The 20,903-nt window shown below is 46.0% G+C and overlaps 1 protein-coding gene across 2 annotated transcripts in view; it reads left to right on the forward strand.

Moving 5' to 3' along the window:
• Positions 1 to 12,840: 12,840 nt before the first annotated feature.
• RHBDD1 (rhomboid domain containing 1) overlaps positions 12,841 to 20,903 on the forward strand; it is a 91,181-nt gene continuing 83,118 nt past the window's right edge. For both annotated transcript variants that reach the window (XM_004701813.2, XM_045295411.1), the window contains exons 1-2: positions 12,841 to 13,345; positions 14,501 to 14,633. In XM_004701813.2, the coding sequence (XP_004701870.1) occupies positions 12,913 to 13,345; positions 14,501 to 14,633 (566 nt within the window). In that variant the 5' untranslated portion in view covers positions 12,841 to 12,912. The remainder of the gene's footprint in view (positions 13,346 to 14,500; positions 14,634 to 20,903) is intronic.

Below are 20,903 nucleotides of genomic sequence, written 5' to 3' on the forward strand. Positions count from 1 at the left end.
TTGGCGCGATGATGTCATCATAATGGATATTCATATGTGGGCAAATCTGCATGTGGGCGAACCTACCTGGAGACGGATGTAGAGGATGGATGTCTCCATTCCTAAGACCATCGGAAATATGTGTTTTCTGATGGTCTTCGGTGACCCCTGTGAAAGGGTCGTTTGACCCCCAAAGGGGTTGCGACCCACAGGTTGAGAACCACTGACATAAAGGGTTTTACACACACACACACACACACACACACACACACACACACACTAGCATAAAACGTCATACTTACCAAAACAGTTGAAAATGGAATGTTTATCATCATTGAAAGTAGAGGGGGGTTGAGTCCACCCAGAGTTTCCTTCAAAAGAAGTGGCAGAGTCGGCTGGAGGTCGGGATGCCCTATCCCAAACTGCCTCACACCATCCATTCCAATGGCCCCATCAGGGTCAGCTAGAGGTCTTGATGACCCTCAAACTGCCTCGCATGAGCTGTTCCATTAGAGGTGGGGATGACCCATCTCAACACCTCCTTACTTGTTAATGATAAGCCACAAGCCATGAATTGCGAGACCAATCATTGGGCTGGAATAAGGAACAATGGGAAAGCCGTATAGAGACTCAGGTGAGCCAATGGAGGTGATGGGAGTGGGGCGGGGTGGGGGTGACTCCTGTCATCTGCCCCTATAAAATCCCTTATCCCTAGACAAGGACCTCAGGTGGCATCCTAGTGGCTTTGGATTGTGTTGCAATCCACAGGTCAGTTGGAGAAGACTGGGCTTTCTACTTCCATAAATTGTTAGTCTTAGAAACTGACAGGGGTGAACATTTTCCTCTGCCCTGGAGTGTTGCCACGAGTCGGCATTGATTCAATGGCAGTGAGAGAGAGAGACCCCCAGGGTCTTCCACAAATCATGAGGTGATCCACTTTGTGATGGAAGTGTACTTTGCTCAATAACTCTTTGCCCGCTCATTGCCTTGTCTTGCTGTCTTGCGTGGGTGGCTCCCTCTGTGGCGGCTGCACACTGCTCCAGAGAAACTTGGTAATTTTTCTCTGAGATAGAACAGCCTGGTGTTGGGCTCCGGCACATAACCAAAACGCTTGATGCTCTACTTCTGGAAAATCAGCTGTTGAGAACCACCTGGAGCCCAGTTCTCTGACACACCTGGGGTCACCGGGAGTTAGAATTGACTTGATGGCGTACTAGACAGACAGCGCTTGACTGAAAGATGCCCCCAGGTTTGCCGGTGGAATTGTGCATCAGGAAGGTTTGCAGCTTGTGAGTTACTGCCAAGGGTTCTCAGAGAGTTTTCAGAAAGTTGTAGCAGCAGATGTGGATGGGTATAATGTACGGAACTCTCAGAATGGTGGGCATAGGAGGAAGTGTGTGCATTTTATGGATTTCAACGTGGCTGCTTTCCCCTACCTATAATTTTCTTCCGCTCAGGTTTCTTGCAGGATCCAAGGCGAAATTTGCCTTATCCTCAAACCACTCCCTCCTATGAGGGGGCTTCAAAATGTTTGTGGAAAAAATAGAATGAAAAGATAATGGAATTTTACCAGGAATTTCTTGCCCTTGACCCCCTCATCAACCACCTGGAAGCAGTTTCAAAACAAATGATAAAGCTGAACTGACTGTCCTAATTCTCTTTCTCTAAACCTTGTTATGCTTGTGTTTCCACACTGACAATACTTCTCCCTTTTCTCCATTCTTTATCCTCTTAAAAATAGTTTTATTGGCATACAGTTCACATATCATACAATTTAATCATTTAATCATATTCAGAAGTGTGGTGAAATTATCACAGTTTCAGAACATTTTCTTCTTTCTCATACTCATTTTTGTTAGCTCCCCATTTCCCCACCCCAAACCTCTCTTGTCATGCCCCTAGGTAATTACTAATCCAGCTATGTCCTCTAGGTTTACGTAGCCTGGATTCATGTACAGAAAATTATATGAAACACAAATAATTACCCAACCAACCCCCAAAAATGAACTACGACAAAACACAACTTTTTTTTTTTAATCCAACATCTTTTAAACCTGCCTCAAGTGAGCAAGTTTCCTCTAGGCCTACTCTGAATTGGATTGGAGAAAGCATTTTCTATTTTGGTACGCATTTGTGCATTATTTGCCTGTTTCCAAAAATGCCACAGTCTTAGATAACGTAAGACTCAAGTCAGCAGTAATGGAAAACAAACCAGCCAACACAAAAGAGCACGTGGCCACATAGCCCCCAGCCAAAGAAAGCACAGTCCTTTATTAAGTGAACTGAAGCATTTTCTGACCCTGAGAGTACTTTGAATAGGGAGCAGTAACTGTCAAGTGGTGTCCTTGCAATTTGAAGATAGTTCCTGTGTGGCTGACCTTTAAAACCAAAGTCATTGAGTCAATGCCGACTCATAGTGACCCCCTGTGGTTTTCTGAGACTGTTACTATTTACAGGAGTAGAAAGCCCACTCTCCCATGGAGCTGCTGGTGGTTTCGAACTGCTGACCATGCGGATCAAAGCCCAACATGTAACCACTACACCACCAGGGCTCCATGGCAGACCTTTGGGCGAGGCCAATTGTCGGGTACAGAATGTAACTTTGCCCAAAGACTAGGGTGTTTCTCCTAGGTTTCTAAGATCATTTATGTAATGTAATTTTTCCTGGAATGTGTCTGATGAAGCTTCTAAACCACACCTGAGCGTTTATTCTGATAAGGTGAGTTAGGTGGGCACTAGGTGCTGGCAGTCTGGCTTGAAGGGAGTGGGACTTATGTGATCTATCTTGACTATGCAATGACACCTCAACACAGACTCCAGATGTGGACGCTTCCTGGGTTCCTGATTGGCTACAGACGTGTGTGCGCGTGCGCGCGTGTGTGGGGGTGTTGTTTTCCTTGCTGTGACATGGAAGCCAACAGACTGAGAAGTGGGGCAGAGTATCTAGCAACTGAACAGTTATAAACATGTGTAATAAACATCATGGGAATCCCAGAAGGAGAAGAAATGTTTGAAGTAATAATGACTGAGACTATCTGATAAAATGAAGTCTATCAATACTAAGACAGAAGGGTAATAGGACATTTTTATCCCCCTATATGGTGGTACCTCAGAACAGTATAATCTGGTAACATGTCATCCTGTGGGTTTTCCCATAGCTGAAGGAGGGAGTGTGGGGGTGGGAGGGGTCTGGGAAATCTAAATTCTGAGATCCATTACTTTAAGCGCTCATCTGAGCATCTGGGATCTTCACCGGGTTTTTGAACAGTTGTGTGACACTTTGGAGGTTCCTACTTACCTAGCAAATACTCCAAGAACAGGTTTTTATTTTTTCACTTTTGTAATATAAAGAAACTAGACATGTTATCAGGGAAGTCCAGTCCCTGGAAAAGGACATTAAGCTTGGTAAGTAGAGAAAGGGGACAACCCCTGACAACATGGATTGACACGGAGGCTGCAAACCCAGCAAGACTTGCGAGGGGGGCACAGGCCGGTTGCATTGAAGTTTTGGTTGTATACAACGTTCCGATGAGTTGTCGCAGATCCGACGGCGCCTAACAACAGTATAAAGAGAACCCCTTTGCTCTAAATCTAGCAGGACTTTGAACCAGATTTTCCTGGTTCCGAGTGGCCAAGAAGTAAAACTGGCATGACCTTAAATTACAGAAATGTCGTGCTGGGAAATCTCTCTCCGAAGAGAAAGGCAGCGGGCACTCTGCTTGGCAGCGTGAACAACGGAGTTGGAAGCAACAGAGATGGTGGCCGCCCTCACCTGTGTGCATATGTGTTACTCAGCACAGCCAGGTCAGGTTCCTGAGGGGCCGGCCCACTGTGCCTCTTATTGAGCCTCCTAGACTGAGGCTTCCACCTCTAGTTTTCCCCCTTCCAGTTGTTGTTCAGTATGCCCACATTTTACAAATTCTTTCCCAATTTCATGGCATTAGCCATGTTTGAACCAGCTTGAAGCCCTGAAGTTTAGTATTTGGTTTCAATTGTGTGAAGATTTTGAGAACTGCCTCATATCTTTGCTTCAGTAACTGGCTTTATTCTACTCAGTTTAGGATAATTTGATTCCTCCCCGTCCTCCCCCCTCCCCCAGCTTTGAATCAGTTCAAATATTAGAATAGGTACATAGGTACACTGGAACAAATGTTAGAATGAGTACACTGCAACAAAATTTGGCACCGCTGGAAATGGTGTGTGGGGGGTGGTGGGGTTGGTGGATGGAACAAAGCAAAACAGCCAGACAATGTTGAGGGCTGGAGGTAAGGGTTCCTTCCCTCCCTGTCAGAGTGGAATGATGGCATTGCCTGACCGACTACCAAAGATGAAGGAAGATCAAACTCTTTAGCTTAAGGCTGATTCCTTTGAGGCAACAGGCCTCCACCCTCCCACCTAATTTATCAGCCGTTCTCCCCAAGAGACTTTTTCTCAGCTGGGTCTGATCATTCATTGCTGTGGTCACGGAACTCACAGTATGGGGTTCCTTTGGGAAGTTAACAGGATCAGAAATGCTGAGGATATAGCCGTTCTCTGGTCAGGAGTGCCTCTTCCTAGCTGTCCCCTCATTTATTCTTACTCAAGTTAGTTTTAATTACATCTTAGACCATTTATTACAAGTAGAAGTTGAGCTGATGATGAAACATTATTTTGGTTCCTTTCTAAAGAAATCTTAAACTTGAGTTTACACTACAAAAATCATTTATATGAAAAGTAGCTAATCTTGGATTAAGGGTGTCTGGTCTAGTGGCTTAAGTTAGAAAAGATTTGAGTATTAAGCAGCATGTTGAATAAGTTTTTCTGACCTGCCTCCAGATCCGAAAATTGAAAAGGTGCTTGAGGCTACAATAGACGGTAGAGATGTACAATTTGTCTTTGGAAACGGTGCTTGAAGGCAAAGGGAGGGGAAGCTCTGTTCCTTAAAACCTCTAGTCCAGTAGCGTAAAGTCAGGTTGACTTAGCCACTTGGTGTTAATGGAGAGCGTCTAGTGGTTGTGTTAAACGTGGAGAGAGTGTCTCAAGGTGGTCATCAATGACAAAGGGTATGAGGTTAGTCAACAACTGTATTAGTGGAGGCCTTGGCTGTCTTCACATGGTGGAGGGACTGCCATGCTCACTTGCTTTCCGGGCAGCCCCGTTGTAGGAATGTAATTCCTGAGATTGTCACAGTATTCATAAAAGCTAGGTTCCCATGATCTTCTTAATGCGCTTTTATGCATGAAGTCAGTTTCATTCAGTTGACGATCCTCATTTCTTATGTGCCAGTGCCTTTCATCTGCGGTCTGAAAACTGAGAGTTCTACTCCAGTTCTTTTTGATTTTTGTCATTCATGGAGCTCGTGAAGCCATTTAACAGCCTAGGTGGCCAGGTGCCAAGGATTTCCTTTTACTTAGATCCACGGTCAACACCTGTGGAAGCAGTGGTCCAGAAATCCCACGAGGGGTTGCATTGGGCACATTCGCTGCAGAAGACCTCTCTAAAGTGTTAAGAAGCAAAGATAGCACTCTGTGGATTCAGACGTTCCTGACTCAAGCCTCGGCCTGTTCAGTGCCATCACATGCATCACAAAAGCTGGACTCCGAACAAAGAACATACAAGAAGAATCGAAGCCTTTGAATGAAGGTTTTGGTTAACAGTATTGAATATACCATGGACTGGCAGAAGAACATAGACGTCTATCTTGGAAGTAGTGTAGCCAGAACGCTCCTTTTCAAGCATGGATGGTGAGACTTCCTCTCACATGTTGTGGACATGTGACCAGGAGACAGCCGTCTCCAGAGGTGAACATCGTGCTTGGTAAAGTACGCAGTCAGCCAAAAGAGGAAGACTTGGCATTGAGATGGATTGATATGGTTGGTTGCCTCAACAATGGGTTCAAACACAGGAAAGATGATGAGCTGATGCAGGACACTGCTGTGTTGCATGAGGTGAAACAGAGTCAGAGCTCACTGGGCAGCACCTAACAACAGCAGCCAAGAACAAGTGACCTGACAAATGTCCTTTGTGGGCAACTTGGCATCAAGTAATACTGGTACTCTGACAAAGATTCCACATGGTGCCCCCAACTGTTCTCCATTTACCACCCAACTCAGGTGGATGACGCATTCTGATAAATTGAACTTGGTGTAAATCTGCTAGTACATTTATCTTTCAAACAATAACTTTTGAAAGAATCATTTACACATTATGGTATAATCACTCCATGTTGCATAAAGCAGAACTGCCTGAAATGTACACATACATTTTCAGAAAGCAAATGACTAAATATTCAGTTAAATTCCCCTTTCTAAATCTTTTTTGCCCCTATGCCATTTTCTTATTTTCAAAAATATCTTGAAAGTCCATACCTTGTAATTCAGTTCTTCACTGGGCGTGACGGGGTGAGGTGGGAGTGGCAGGAAGAATCATATAAAGTATGCTGAGGAGTTTTACTGCAATAACCGGGACTTATCATCACCATTGTTCTGCTGGTTGGACTCCATTGTCACACACAGAAAAGTGTGGCCTAGAAAAGCCATCGTGTAGGTTCCCAAGGCATTCACAGGAGAGAGAAGACACAAGTTGTGCATTCCATTCTAGGGAAAACAGACTGGACCAGTCCGAGGGGCTTTGAAAATGCCATGGAAAAATTCCATGATCTTTTAAAGAAATGGTGTGTGTGGGGTCATCTGACTGAGTATAACTATACAAGGGGGAAGGAGAATGTAATGCCACACCAGCCCAAGGCAGGTTGCCTCCACCCGCCATCTTTTTGTACCAATGGCAACCATCCCTCCCACACAGTGGTTCTCAACCTTCCTAATGCCGGGCGACTCTTTGATACAGTTCCCCATGTTGTGATGACCCCCCAACCATAAAATTATTTTCTTTGCAATTCATTACTGTAATTTTGCTACAGTTATGAATCGGGCAACCCCTGTGAAAGTATCATTCAACGCCCAAAGGGGTCGTGACCCACAGGTTGAGAACCGCTGCTCCCACGGCACTCAGCTTTTCTGCCGGGCTTGAGAATCCATTGTGTTCAGACAGTACTTGAGATTACAGGGGTTTCTTAGGGAAGTTTGGAGGTTACATCGAGTCAGGCTCAGAAAGCCTTCAGGATGCAGACCTCTTGCCTGCAATGCCTCCTCTCCACCATGCTGGCAGGCATGTCTCTTTGGCCACTCGGCCCTGTGGTTCCTTGATCTCTGCCCTGCTCCAGCCTGGGTGACAAAAGCTCCTTTAGGGCTGATCAACATCCAGACGTCGGCTTCCTACCTAAGGCCTTGCTTGTTCTTCAGGCTGGGAAGCCCGCCACTCTGTCTTGTGCTTTCATTGCCACCACCTCTGCAGCCTCCTCTGCCACTGTCCCTACTCCAAACAGATCACAGAGTTCAAAGGACACTCTGCACATGTCTTCTTTCTTGGTGGTCATGAGACTCCATGTGACCCCAACTATTGCTTCTGAAATGGCTCTCATAGATCCAAATTGTTCCCCACTTTACAAAGCAGCCTCCTCCTGAAGGCACTCAGCTTTACTTGTCCTGCAGGCCCACTGCTCTGCTTCACAGTCACTGCACTGTGCCCACTACTTCAGGCAGGGATGTGGCATGTGCTCTGCTCTGCTGGTAGTTCATCATTCTTGATGAATGTGAGATTCACTCTTCCTGCTTCTGAGGCGGCTTACTCTTATACTCAGGGGAATGGCAAAACCGACCAATCCCTGAGTTAGTCTTCTACACCTTATTTGCATGTTCCCACCCAGTCATTTGGTGGGAGTTACAAGGACCGCAGGAGAGCCATGCTAAATAATATCAGTTCACTACACCCCTGGTATAAGAAGATCACTCTATCATTTTAGGATGTATGGTGCTTCTGGGGTGATATGGGAGACTCAGTCTGTAGAACCTCAAACACTTACCCGCCATTAAGACTCTTCAGTTTCATTCTTGTGAAATTGATTTGGTTACTATCAGATGCAAAACAAGAATGCCAGAATTTATAACTTATCTATCCTGGAAATTTAAGAGCCTGAATTCTTACTGAACATTTAAATCTGAAAATTGAGATCTCTACTGCCTTGTAACTTATAAGGTAGAAATATTTTCTGCTTTGCAAGTAGAACAGAAAATCGTCTTTTTTTCCCCCTTTCTCATCCCCTTGGGATGCAGTGGTTTTTCAGGTTTTGGATTGTTTTCTTTTGTTTGTTGTAGTCACGTAGTTTTTTTTTTTTGTTATTGCGTACCTGTTTTCAATTTTGCATTAAAAATAAATAATGGCTAATTTTCCTATCAATATTTCAGGAAGCCTTCCTTTTCTCTCTGCCACAGCCTTGATGTAGTGCTGTCTCCTGTGTACTCCCACCTCAGTAAAATGTTGGTCTTTGCTCAGACAGCTCTAACCACACAACGTATTATTACGATGTGCACAGTTCAGATTTTGATGTCTGTGAAGTTTAGATACTATGCATAATTCTGTGAAGGAGCCCAGTGGTGAAGCTGCTCATTGTGTGGCTGCTGAGAAGTTGGCAGTTTGAACACACCCAGCGAGCAGAAAGGCCTGATGATCTGATCCTATGAAAACCACAGCCAAGACATGAATGCAACATACTGGCATGAAGCAGCAAACCAATAGAGAGGTCTACGGGACCAGCCCCAGTCCCAACTATGTGGCCCCTCCTACCCCCACCAAGAAGAATGGACTTCAGAGGACAGCATTGAAGCTACAGCTCAGGGAGGGGTGTGTGTCTGATCAGAGCACACAGGAGCAAACGAGGAAGGAAGGAGAGAGAGTAGAACACATCCTGGTCCACAAAGCCCCGAGGATGATATTCCTGCTCAGAGCAGCCAATGCACAGAGAGGACATAGGGTCGGCCCCACCACAAGAGACACGATGTCCCTCACTGACTCATAGTGCTATGGGGGACAACACTGGAGACACAATGTGGGAATTGTGCCTGATCCGACCCCACCACACCAGGGTGTGCAACAGAGCAGTAGGGGAAATAAAGCAGTGAAGTCCTTGAGGAATACCAAAAATAGACTTTGGAGCCAGGGCATGGCTCCCCATTATACTCGAGTGGAAAACACTCCTAAAAGTCAACAAACAGACCTGGAACTATTTTCAGGCTTTTCTTTTTTTTTTGGTCCTTGCTTTTCCCCCTTATTTTCTGTTTTCTTTTATTGTTTTGTATTGCTTTGTCTTATTTTTGTGCTTATTATTGTCTCTGCATGTCTGCCTAGATAAGATTTGGTGGGATAATCTTTCTGGAGGAGAAAACAACAGGACCGATGGCTCCAGGGGGACACAAGGGAGGCAGGGGAAAGGAGGGGTGTGTGTGTGCCAACAAACCCAGGACAAGGGAACAACAAGTGATCTAAAGTTGATGGTGAGGGCGTAGGATGCCTGGTGGGGCTTGATCAAGGGCAATGTAACTGAGAGGAGTTACTGAAACCCAAATGAAGGCTAAAAATGATAGTGGGACAAGAGGAAAGTAAAAGAAAATAGAGGAAGCAACTAGGAGGCAAAGGACATTTATAGAGGTCTAAATACAAGCATGTACATATGTAAATTTATTTATGTATAACAATAGGGAAATAAATCTATGTACATATATTTATAGGCTTAGTATTAAGGCAGCAGATGGACATTGGACCTCTACTCAAGTACTCCCTTGATACAGAACAGTTTGTTCTAATAATCTAATATTCTGTGATGCTTACCTTCCCAACACGATCACGGAAGACAAAATGGATGCATAAGCAAATGTGAAGAAAGCTGATGGTGCCCGGCTATCAAAAGATATAGCATCTGGGGTCTTAAAGGCTTGAAGATAAACAAGTGGTCATGTAGCTGAGAAGTAACAAAGCCCACATGGAAGAAAGCACACTAGCCTGTGTGATCATGAGTTGTCGATGGAATCTGGTATCAGGCATCAAAGACCTAGAACAAAAAATCATATCAGTGTGAGTGAGGGGGAGGGTGGAGTGGAGACCCAAAGTTAATTGGACATCCTCTTAGAGAAGGGTCACAAGGAAGAGCCGAGCCAGTCAGGGTGCAGTATAGCACCCATGAAACATATAACTTTCCTCTAGTTCTTTATTGCTCTCCCCCTGCCCACCACCATCATGACCCCAATTCTACCTTACAAATCTGGCTAGAACAGAGCATGTACACTGGTACAGATAAGAGCTGGAAACACAGAGAATCCAGGATAAACCTCTCAGGACCAATAATTAGAGTAGTGATGCCAGGAGGGTAAGGGGAAGGTGGGGGGAGAAAGGGGGAACCAATCACAATGATCTCATATAACCCATTCCTTGAGGGACAGACAACAGAAAAGTGGGTGAAGGGAGACAACGGTCAATGTAAGACATGAAAAAATAATAATTTATAAATTATCAAGGGTTCATGAAGGAAGGAAGGTGGGGGAGGGAAGGGAAAGAAAGGAGGAGCTGATACCAAGGGCTTAAGTAGAAAGAAAATGTTTTGAAAATGATGATGGCAACAAATGGATGATTGTATGGATTGTGATAAGAGCTGTATGAACCTCCAATGAAATGATAAAAAAAAAAAGAAGAAGAACAGATCAAAATAAATTCTTAGGAAATTGAAAAAAAAAAGAAAGAAAACCAACTCAACAGCACTTAACATCAGCCTAGGGGGAAGACTGTAACAATGACCGCAAAATTACTCTTAAGGGGACCCTGTCACTGGTGATCATACATTTTCAGGCTGTACTGGGACAATCTGAATGTAATTCCTTCCTGATTCGCAATTAAGAAAAAATAAGGAAAAAACAAACAAACACCCTTTGGCATTCATACACTTCGTGTATGGAATCCAGAGAGTTGAAATGAAGTGTTTAAGATAAGTGGGAGTATTCACTCTATTTCAGAGTCAAGCCCTTGTACTTTCTAGTGAGCTGCTCGGACTAGACTCTTTGGGGTAAGTGGGTGCTTTGATGGGAAAGCAGGTAAATTCTACGGAGAAAACAGAAACCACTGGATCAGAACTTTGGCATCCCCCTGATCTGCTTGTTTGTGTACATCTCTACTGGCACTTGTATATTTTTCCTGTTGTGATGCAAAAAGACGTCACTTCTTCAATAGGCTTGATTCTTTGTTTCATCTCTTACATCTCCCATCCAAGTCTGTCTCCCACTGTCTCTTCACCAGCTCCCTGCCATGAGCATACTCCAGTCCCTCTTTAAATCAAGTGTCCTCAGTTAGCAGTTGCTGTGAAACAAACCTCCAGGCTTGGTGAACTAAACCAGCCACCATTGGTTCTGTTCACTCTTCTGTGATCCAGAAAATTAGGCAAGGTTCAGCTGGGATCATTCATTCCTCTGCCTTCAGCTGCCAGGCAGCTAAACAACTTGGCCTGGGGGACATTGGCTGAGCAAGTGGCCAGGGCCACCTAAGTGACTGAGGCAGGTGCCTTACATCATCCCGCAGGCTAGTTTGGACTTGTCCACATGGTTGCTTGTGAGGGTTCGAGACCTAGGCCCATGACTCCTATGCTGCCCCTTCCTTCACATTCTGCCAGCCCAGGATCAGGAGGGAGAAGCAGCTCCCGAACCACTGTGGCTCTTCTGCTTGCTAGCTAGCTGCACCTCCTCTCATAAGCTCCTCCTCAGGCTGCGTGTGCATTATTCTGGGCTCTCTGCCCCTGCTTTGATCATGTGTGCCAGCTTTTGGCTTATCTCTTAATGGAGAGTGAGCTCCTTCAAAACAGGAACTGTGTTTCAGCCCAGGATTTGTCCAATAGAGGCCTAGTAGATTACACATTGGAATGCTATCCACAAGGTCACTGGATCGAACCTACCAGCTGTGCCGCAGGAGAATGATGAGGCTGTCTATTCCTGTAAAGAGTTTCCGTCTCGGGACCCCAGAGGAGCGGTTCTACTCAGTCCTGTTGGGTCACTATGAGTCAGAATGGCAGTGAGTCTGAGGTCACATTCAAAAGCTAAAGTTTTTATGAGAACAAAGCACCTGGGCAGCTATTCTCTGGAGGTGTGGACGCTGGCATTGGACGTAGTCTGTGCTTGTGGTGTTGAATTTGCTTGGTGGAGACACTTAAACATTTTGGGGCCAATGCTGTCTCATGCATTAAAAAAATGGTGAGGACAGAATTACTATCAGCATTCTGTGACAAAATCATGATTACATATTTGCATACTCTCTTTTGAGGTTTTCATTAGGTTAGACATATTTTTATATGGAAGGCATACTGTGTTTCCCAGGCATATTCATCAGAGAAAACTTGGCAGGCTGTTTATTGGTCCATTGGGGTTTAGGAGAAAATATTTCAAATGTGAAATGGAAGAAGGGTGTCAGCTAGCATCCTGGATAGTGCTCTGAAAGATAATGAAAATAGATGTTTCTGTTTGGCTGAAACTCAAACTCACTCAGCCGAGTCCACTGTGACCCATGGCAACCTAGTAGACGAGGTGGAACTACCTGTCCTGGTTTCCAGACTAGAGCTCTTGATGGGAGTAGAAAACTTACGTCTATCTCCTGAGGAGCAGCTGGTGATTTTGAACTACTGACCTGAGAGTAGCAGGACACCCTGAAACCCACTATGCTACCAGAACTACTTCTGTTTGAATGGGAGGTAGGATCTACATAATGTAGGCACCCCTTAAAGAGAAGCAACTAAAAGCCAAAACCCACAGACAGTGACCCTATATAGGGATTCTGAGACTGTCAATCTTTATAGGAGCAGACAGCCTCATCTTTCTCCCATGGAGCGGCCGGTGGGCTTGAACAGTCAACCTTGCAGTGAGCAACCCAACACCTACTCCACAGTATGTCTTATTAATGTACTAATCCTTACTTCCTGGAGTTTCATTTACATCTTCTTGTATGTTTTAGGCTCAGCTGTCTGTATTTTTCTCGGCATCGCTGTATCCACTTGGTTCCATCACTGGGCACCTGTCCTGAGGTTGAGCCATGCAGCGGAGAGCGCGCGGAGCCAACATCGGTCTTATTCTGCTTCTTTCTCAAGTCTTCCATGTTGGGATCAACAACATCCCCCCTGTCACCCTGGCAACATTGGCCCTGAACATCTGGCTCTTCCTGAACCCCCTGAAGTCCCTGCATAGCTCCTGCCTCAGCGTGGACCAGTGTTACTGGCAGGGAGACTGGCAACGCTTACTGCTGTCCCCCATTCACCACGCCGACGACTGGCACCTGTACTTCAACATGGCGTCCATGCTGTGGAAAGGAGCCAAACTGGAGAGGAGGCTGGGCAGTAGGTGGTTTGCCTACGTCATCATTACATTCTCTCTGCTCACGGGGGTGTTGTACCTGCTTCTGGAATTTTCTCTCGCAGTGCTTATGGATGAACCCAACTTTCAAAGGAACTGTGCCGTGGGCTTCTCAGGTAAGGCAGGTGAACTTGTGAGGCAGCACACCTGGGAATGGCCTAGGAGGGGGCACCTGCTGTCATTCCATGCACACTCGGGTTCTTGGCGGGGACGAGGTGGTGGAGACCTGTCCTGCTCTTCTCCCCCAGGCTGTGTCTTCCTCTTGGACAATCCTGGCTGGGGCCTACTTGACGGTGTCTCTGTGGGGAGAGAAAATCCTTCATGGTGGGGCCAGGTGTACTGTGAGTGGACATTCTGGAAAAAGAGAAGGAAGGCTACCTCTCAAGGCCATGAAAACGAATTCCCCCCATCCCAGTGGCACACACGCCATGTTTCTAGAAACCAGGATGGGCACGCGGTACCTAAGTCGGATGTCATTCAGAATGGCGGATCCACAGGCTGGCAAGCTCTCCATCTCAGAGTGAGGAAACTTGCTCACTGCCTGCAGCCTTGGAGCAGAGCTGCGATTGGAGACCCAGGTCTCTGACTGTAACCCAGTACGTGATGATCTCTCACTGCCCCCTCAACTGCAACCATGGGACTCGAACATGGTACCCAGCGATGGCGCAGGGCTGGGCGGTGCTTCTGCTGTACGCAGGAGCCCCTAACAACACCAACAGTGTTTTGTTTTGCTTGGGTTTTTTTGGTTTGTTTTAGCATAGATTCCACAAGACTGAAATTGCCATCAGGATTGAAATCGGGTGTTGTAAACATTTGAATATGAGGAGGCGGAAGGAATAGTTCTCAAGCAGAAGGAAATGTAGGATCCTTCCCTTCTGCTTCCCCCACTGGTCTCCCTGCCACCTGCCAAGATGCGTCCTCGTGCCGTTGCTGTTGGAGATGCCGTGGGTTTCTGCAGCAGTGACCTTAGCGGCGAGCACGGTGCGGTTTTATCTGCACATTGGGTGTTGTATATTCAGTAGTACACTGTAGGTCACCGTGAACGTCTATGCTAAGAAACCTCACAAAGTACCTTGAACGTAGTTTCTCTTTAACTGAACACCGGGGGACTGCATGTTGGAGGAAAGAGGAAATGTTTCGATATAAAAATGTTGAGGTCGTCAAATGTGCTCTTAGCGGTTGCATTGGTTTGCTCAGCAAATATAGAGGCCTCAGTTTCTCTCCACCTGGGGATGGTTACTGACACGTGTATGTCCTTGCTTCTCTTTCAGGCGTGTTGTTTGCTTTGAAGGTCCTCAACAACCATTATTGTCCTGGAGGCCTGGTCAGTGTCCTGGGCTTTCCCGTGCCCAACAGATATGCTTGCTGGGCAGAGCTCGTGGCGATCCATTTCTGCACGCCAGGGTGAGTGTTTTCGTCCAGAGAATCAATGTGAGGAAGTTGATCTGGTTCCATAGAGAATGTATTGCTATCATAATGAGGTAACCTTTTAATTTATATTTTTATCACGATGACTTTCTATCTATAAGAACAGAATTGAGCCTGATGGTTTTGTTTTTTTAATCATTTTATTGGGGGCTCGTACAATTTTTATCACAATCCATACATCCATCCATTGTGTCAAACATTTGTACATTTGTTGTTATCATCATTCTTAAAACGTTTTCTTTCTACTTAAGCCCTTGATATTAGCTCCTCATTTTTGCCCCTCCCTTCATCCTGCCCCCTCCCTCATGAACCCTTGATAATTTATAAATCATTATTTTGTCATATCTTACACTGTCCGACATCTCCCTTCACCCATTTTTCTGTTGTCCATCCCCCAGGGAGGAGGTTATATGTAGATGCTTGTAATCGGTTCCCCCTTTCTACCCCACCTTCCCTCCACCCTCCACCCTCCAGGTATCACCACTCTCATCATTGGTCCTGAAGGGATCATCCATCCTGGATTCCCTGTGTTTCCAGTTCCTATCTGTACCAAAGTACATCCTCTGGTGTAGCCAGATTTGTAAGGTAGAATTGGGACCATGATAGTGGGGGGGAGGAAGCATTTAAGAACTAGAGGAAAGTTGTATGTTTCATCGTTGCTACCCTGCACCCTGACTGGCTTGTCTCCTCCCCAAGACCCTTCTGTAAGGGGGTGTCCAGTTGCCTACAGATGGGCTTTGGGTCTCCACACTCTGCACTCACCCTCATTTATAATGATATGACTTTTTGTTCTGATGATGTTTGATACCTGATCCCTTCGACACCTCATGATCGCACAGGCTGGTGTGCTTCTTCCATGTGGGCTTTGTTCTTCCTGATGGTTTTAGTATCTGACTCTCCCCTGGGTTCGAGCCCTGGCAGTCACCGACCTAGGTGATTGGGGACAATCGTCTTCCCTGAGTGCTGATCTTCTCAGCTTTTAAGTAGGAAAAAGAGGCTCTACCGTACAGGATTGGGGAGCAGTATTAACCAGCCAATCAACTCATTAATTCTGATAGCAGCAATCCAGGGAGACACATAGAAGCCACATGGTGATAGAAATGAAAAGGTCAAACAGAACAGCAGTGTCTCCGGGTCCTCTTCACCGTGGACTGCCTTGGGTCATTTCTTGTTAGTTGCCGGATATTATTTCCAAATGGCTGATCCCTCAGAAGTGGACAGCCTGTTCCTGCTCCTAGGCTTTTCTTTGTCTGGAAGATCTGCCGACCCCCGTTATCAAGGGCGACCCTTCTGGTCTCTGAAAGACCTCTGGCAAAGCTTCCAGCATCACTGCAACATGCAAGCCCCCACAGTACGACAAACCGACAAGATGGGTGGCCTGATAGAGAACATCCAGAGAAGCGAAGAAAAGGTTGAAATTGTCAAGGAATTCATTTTATGTGGATCTACAGTGAGCACTCCGGGAAGCCGTGGTCACAAAATCAAACGCGAAGACGTGCTGCGGAATTGCGCCCATCTGCGCCACAAGGCCCTTTTAGAGGGTGTTCAGTATACTTCGCCAAAGTCATAGTCCAAACGCTTCCCTTCTCCTCGGTCTTCCTTATACACTGCCCTGCGTTCACGTGTGCATGAGGTGATTAAAAACACCCTGGCTTGGATCGGGTGCATCTTAGTCCACAAAGTGACATCTCTGCTCTTTAACACTCAGAAGAGGCTTTGTGGCACAACAGGCAACATGCAACGGCTCTTTCAAATGTAGGGTTTATGAGAATTTGGAAGTTCTGTTCTGCGTTTCCCCTCTTCTGGTCAGGATTCTTCTAAAGAGTCTTCGTCCACAATATTAGCTAATGGAAGCTGGGCACCATCCAGCTCTTCTGGCCACATAGCAAAGGAGGCCACTGTTAATGGGTGCCATTAGCCACATGCCCGCCCCACGGTCTCCTCCTCCCCCAACTCTCCTCCTCACTGTGTTTCTCCACGTGAACAGAAAACAGTCATGCCTTGGGTAACCGTTTTCACTGGTCTGTTTCCAGAAGTTGGTTGCCTGGCCCTTCTTCCTAGTCTTAGTCTAGCGGCTCCATTGAAACCCGTTCACCATCAATGACTCTCCTGGCATTTGAAATACCATTGACATAGTTCCCAGCATCACAGCAATATGCAAGCTGCCACATTACCCCTGGTTGACAAATGGCTGGGAGTTCCCGGTACTAGAATCTTTTTTTTTTTTTAAGCAAAAGGCATTACTCACAGCCGCAGTATATAAGGGGACTCAACCCTGAACTGTTTTGAGTTGTAAGGAAGCCTGGTGCACAGCCTGTTTTGGAGGGCTTCCATAGAACCTCAGGGCCTCAGGGATCTCAGTTCCAGATACAGTGATCTCCATCCGTGAGTACTTTCCATCTATAGAGGTGAATGGACATGGGGGTTCATGGGGACTTATGGCACACTCCAGGCCTGCTATCCTGCCCGGCCTGCTGGATCTCTACCTCCATGGCCACCCCCCATGGGCTTTGACGCTCCTTCCTGTGGAGAAAAAGGAGGGTGAATTGGAAGAGTGTGTTCCCACCTCTTCTGCCAGCCCCCCTTCACTTAATCGGTCGGATGCAACCAGAAACGCATGGCTGCTTATTGTGACGCTGCAGACACGGACGTTGGGTAGAGGCATCTTTTTGGCTCCTCTGTTTGATAGGACTTTTCTAGTTGGCTTTGGCTCGTGTGTGGAGAACATTCTCACCAGGTGTCAGCCCAGCAGCCCCAAGGGCTTCCTGAATGCTAGTTCTCCATCTCACGAGCAGCCGTGTGGCCCTGAACACCACCCATTTGCACCAGCACGGTTATCTCGTGACAGCTCCGCACAGGAAGCCTAACAGAATCTTCTCCGTGTTCTCTGAGCTACGGTCCAGGAATGTCTTGTCTCCTCTCTGAATAGCTCCCCCACCCTGCTTGAATCAACTTGGTTCTCTGTGTAGATGGGAGGCTCGTTCATGGACCAGCAGCCCTGAACCTTCCTATGAAAGTCTTTCTGTATGGTACTGCAACTCTGGTTTTTTTCCCCATTAAAAAAATAAAAAAGATCCATTGGGATATCATCCAAACATCATACATTTCAGTAGTTCAGTCCTATCGAGAAGTGTTCTACATTTACCATCACAGTTTTAGAATATTTTCTTCCTTCTATGCCTGTTATTAGCTCCCCACTACCCTCCAAACTGCCCTGCCATATCCCTGAGGCACTTCAGTCTAGTGTGGTGTCTATAGCTTCCCCCATCCTGGGTGTCCTAGGCTAAAAAACATAAAACGCTATGTAACAGAGAATCCAGAAGGCTGCCAACAATAGCAAAATACAACAGAGAGAAACCCCCATTTGAAAGAAAACAGAAGAGACTAAAAACTAGATCCATCCCAGAACGTATCAAAAGGGAGATGGAATGATAAGGTTTTAACCATGCAAATCAGATGCTTCGTTTTAGTTTATTATAATTGTGTCTGGGGTACTCTTGGTGGCCTTGGAGCACTTACTCTGCCCTGGGTCCCCCACCGAGCAGGGCTTCATGGCTCCTGTGAAGGTGCTCCCGAAAGACCGTAGAGAAATGCCATCATCTGAGATCCGTGTCCCCATCAAGTTTCTGAAGCCCCCCTACTTTTCAGCGGCACCTCATCCTGGGTTTCCCAGGGCTTCATTGATTTAATTTTCAGAGCCCTCTTGTTAATGGGCTCCCTTTACATTTTCATGCTGTTTGTGTGCTCGTGTGGTGTGCGGTACATATGTGGAGTGTGTCTGTGGTACCTGTGTCTGGAGTGTGGTGTGTGTGTGTATTTGGTACATGTGTCGAGTGTGTGGTGTGTGTGGTATGTGTGTATGGTGTGTGGCATGTGTGTGGGGTGTCTATGTTTTTGGGTGTTTTTTTTTTTTCATTTTCGTTTTTGTTTGTGGTGTGTGTGTGTGTGTGTGTGTATGTGTATTCAGGCCCTGAGATGAGATTTGGGAGTGTGAGAATGGAGTCCAGCTTTCGGTCTAGGGAGTTGAAAAGAAGAAATCTTTGGGTCCCTTTTGGTTTGACTGCTTATCCTTTGATAAACTTCTAATGCTGTGTGTGTGCGAGTACCCAGGGGGTGCCTAATCCTGCAGGGTGGACCTTAGTGCCAGCACACCTGGCATTTCTTGTGCCCCACCGATAGTGGGGGGTTCAGAAATGAACGGTCTGTTGGCGCCTTTCTTTCAACTGTCTGGGCTCCCGTTGGGTGTCTGTGCCACACTGTGGTCATTCTCATGGTATTCCAAATGTTTTCATACTATCATGCCATTGCACTGAATAGGCAACAGTAAAGATAACTTGTGTGTATCCTCGGGCCAGAACCGTGGTGGGACCTGCTTGGCGGTGGCATCTACTTAATTGTGGTGGTCTGGCTCAGAACCTGTAATATCACCAAGACACGCCTGTGTCATACGGCCATGCCGAAGACAGCAATTCTTTAAGCCTACTAAAATGTTTTGTTTAGATTGACCAGATGGGAGACAAACTGATTTATTTGTTCTTCTTTTTTTTTAATTATGCTCATTTTCTAACATCAGGAGAGAAAAGTTGAAAGCAAAGTTGCTGAGCTTTTAGAAAGTAAGCTGTAAACATCAAGATGATTTACCTCCTAAAAGCTGAAGCCTGCATCTCTTAAAAACAAGGTTGTTTATGCTTTGACATCACCACAGAGCCATGGCCATGGTCTGGTGGCAGTTGTGGCTACACTTGTTTCCCACTCATGCCGGCCCCTTGCCTGTGGAGGAGAAATGCTCTGTAGGGATTTCAATGGCTGCAGCCTCTGGGAAGGAGGAGGCCAAGCTTGTCTTCCAAGACCCCTCTTTCATTAGTAATTAAGCACTTAACTGTGTGCATTACCCACAGGGTCCTACGAGAGAGGGGATTCTTCATTAAGGAATTGCACCCTCCTCTCAGGACTGAAATGCACCTGATTCAAGCCATTGGATGTCCAATAGTCTCACATGCATGCGAAAGTTGGATTGTGAATAAGGAAGATCCAAGAAAAATCAGTGCATTTGATGGCGAAGACTATTGAAAGTACCATGGATTGTCAAGAGGACACATGGATCTGTCCTGGAAGAAGTACAGCCAGAATGCTGCTTAGAGGCAAGGATGGTGAGACTTTGCTCATGTACTTTGGACGGGTTGTCAGGAAGAACATTTTGCCTAGTAAAGTAGAAACCAAAAGAACCCACTGCCTTTCAGTTGCTGCCATCGCCAAGAGGAAGGCTCTCAATGAGCTGGATTGACACGGTGGCAGCAACAATGGGCTCAAACCTAAGGGCAATTGTGAGGATGGTGCAGGACTGGGTGGTAGTTTGTTCTGCTGTACATAAGGTCGCTATGAGTCAGGACCGACTTGATGCTGCTTTCAATGGCTCTCAAGGACAGGAAGGGGTAGATACCAGCCACTCTACAAATAAGGGGCTACTTTTGTCCTGTAGCAGCAGTTTAACAATAAGTCCTGGCCTTGTCTCACAATTGGCCCATGTTTAAATTTCCCCAGACCTCAAACTTTTTGTTTTGGGTTTCTTTTTGTTTGTTTGTTTGGGGTGGTGCTGGGGGGAGGACACAAGGGGAACAAAATCCAGTTAAGTGTCACGTGCTGCCTTTGATTACCTTATCTTATTAGAAAACACATACCGTATTTACTCAAGTATAAGCCTGCCCAACTATCAGCCAAGGTACCTAATTTTACCACAAAAACACCATTAAAAATGTGCTGAAAAACTCGGCTTATACACAAGTATAGGCGGTACTCTGTAAGGAGAGCTACTGAAGGAAGAGCCGATTCGAGTTGGAAAGTGCCCAGTGGGTCTACAGAGCACCCAAACCTTAGGGGAAAAAGAGGCTTATAGAAAGATGCCTGGAACCAGGAATGTATAAGCAGATTTTCTGATTGGTGATATAATTTTTAAACCTTACCATTCAGGCAAAGGCAGTCACGGAGTAAAATCACATGTATTGTTTCAGGCATCAGCCGTTTCTTACACAGAGCTTCGGGAACAGTCTGCACAAAATTTTCCAAGAACACCCTGCGCAGGTAGCATGTCACTTAAGTAAACCTTGCTCTCTAGCCATTGTCTTTCACCATTGCTCCAGCAACATAAGTCAGGGCCCATGTATTTATGGGAAAGCAGAAAGGCAAAAGGCAAAATGAATGAACTGAAAGAACCAGACCCTGTAGGCAGCAAATTGTTGGCTTGTGTTT

This window comes from Echinops telfairi, unplaced genomic scaffold, assembly GCF_000313985.2.
Source record: "Echinops telfairi isolate 266 unplaced genomic scaffold, ASM31398v2 ScPeMD7_3;HRSCAF=10, whole genome shotgun sequence".
Taxonomy (NCBI): Eukaryota; Metazoa; Chordata; class Mammalia; order Afrosoricida; family Tenrecidae; genus Echinops; species Echinops telfairi.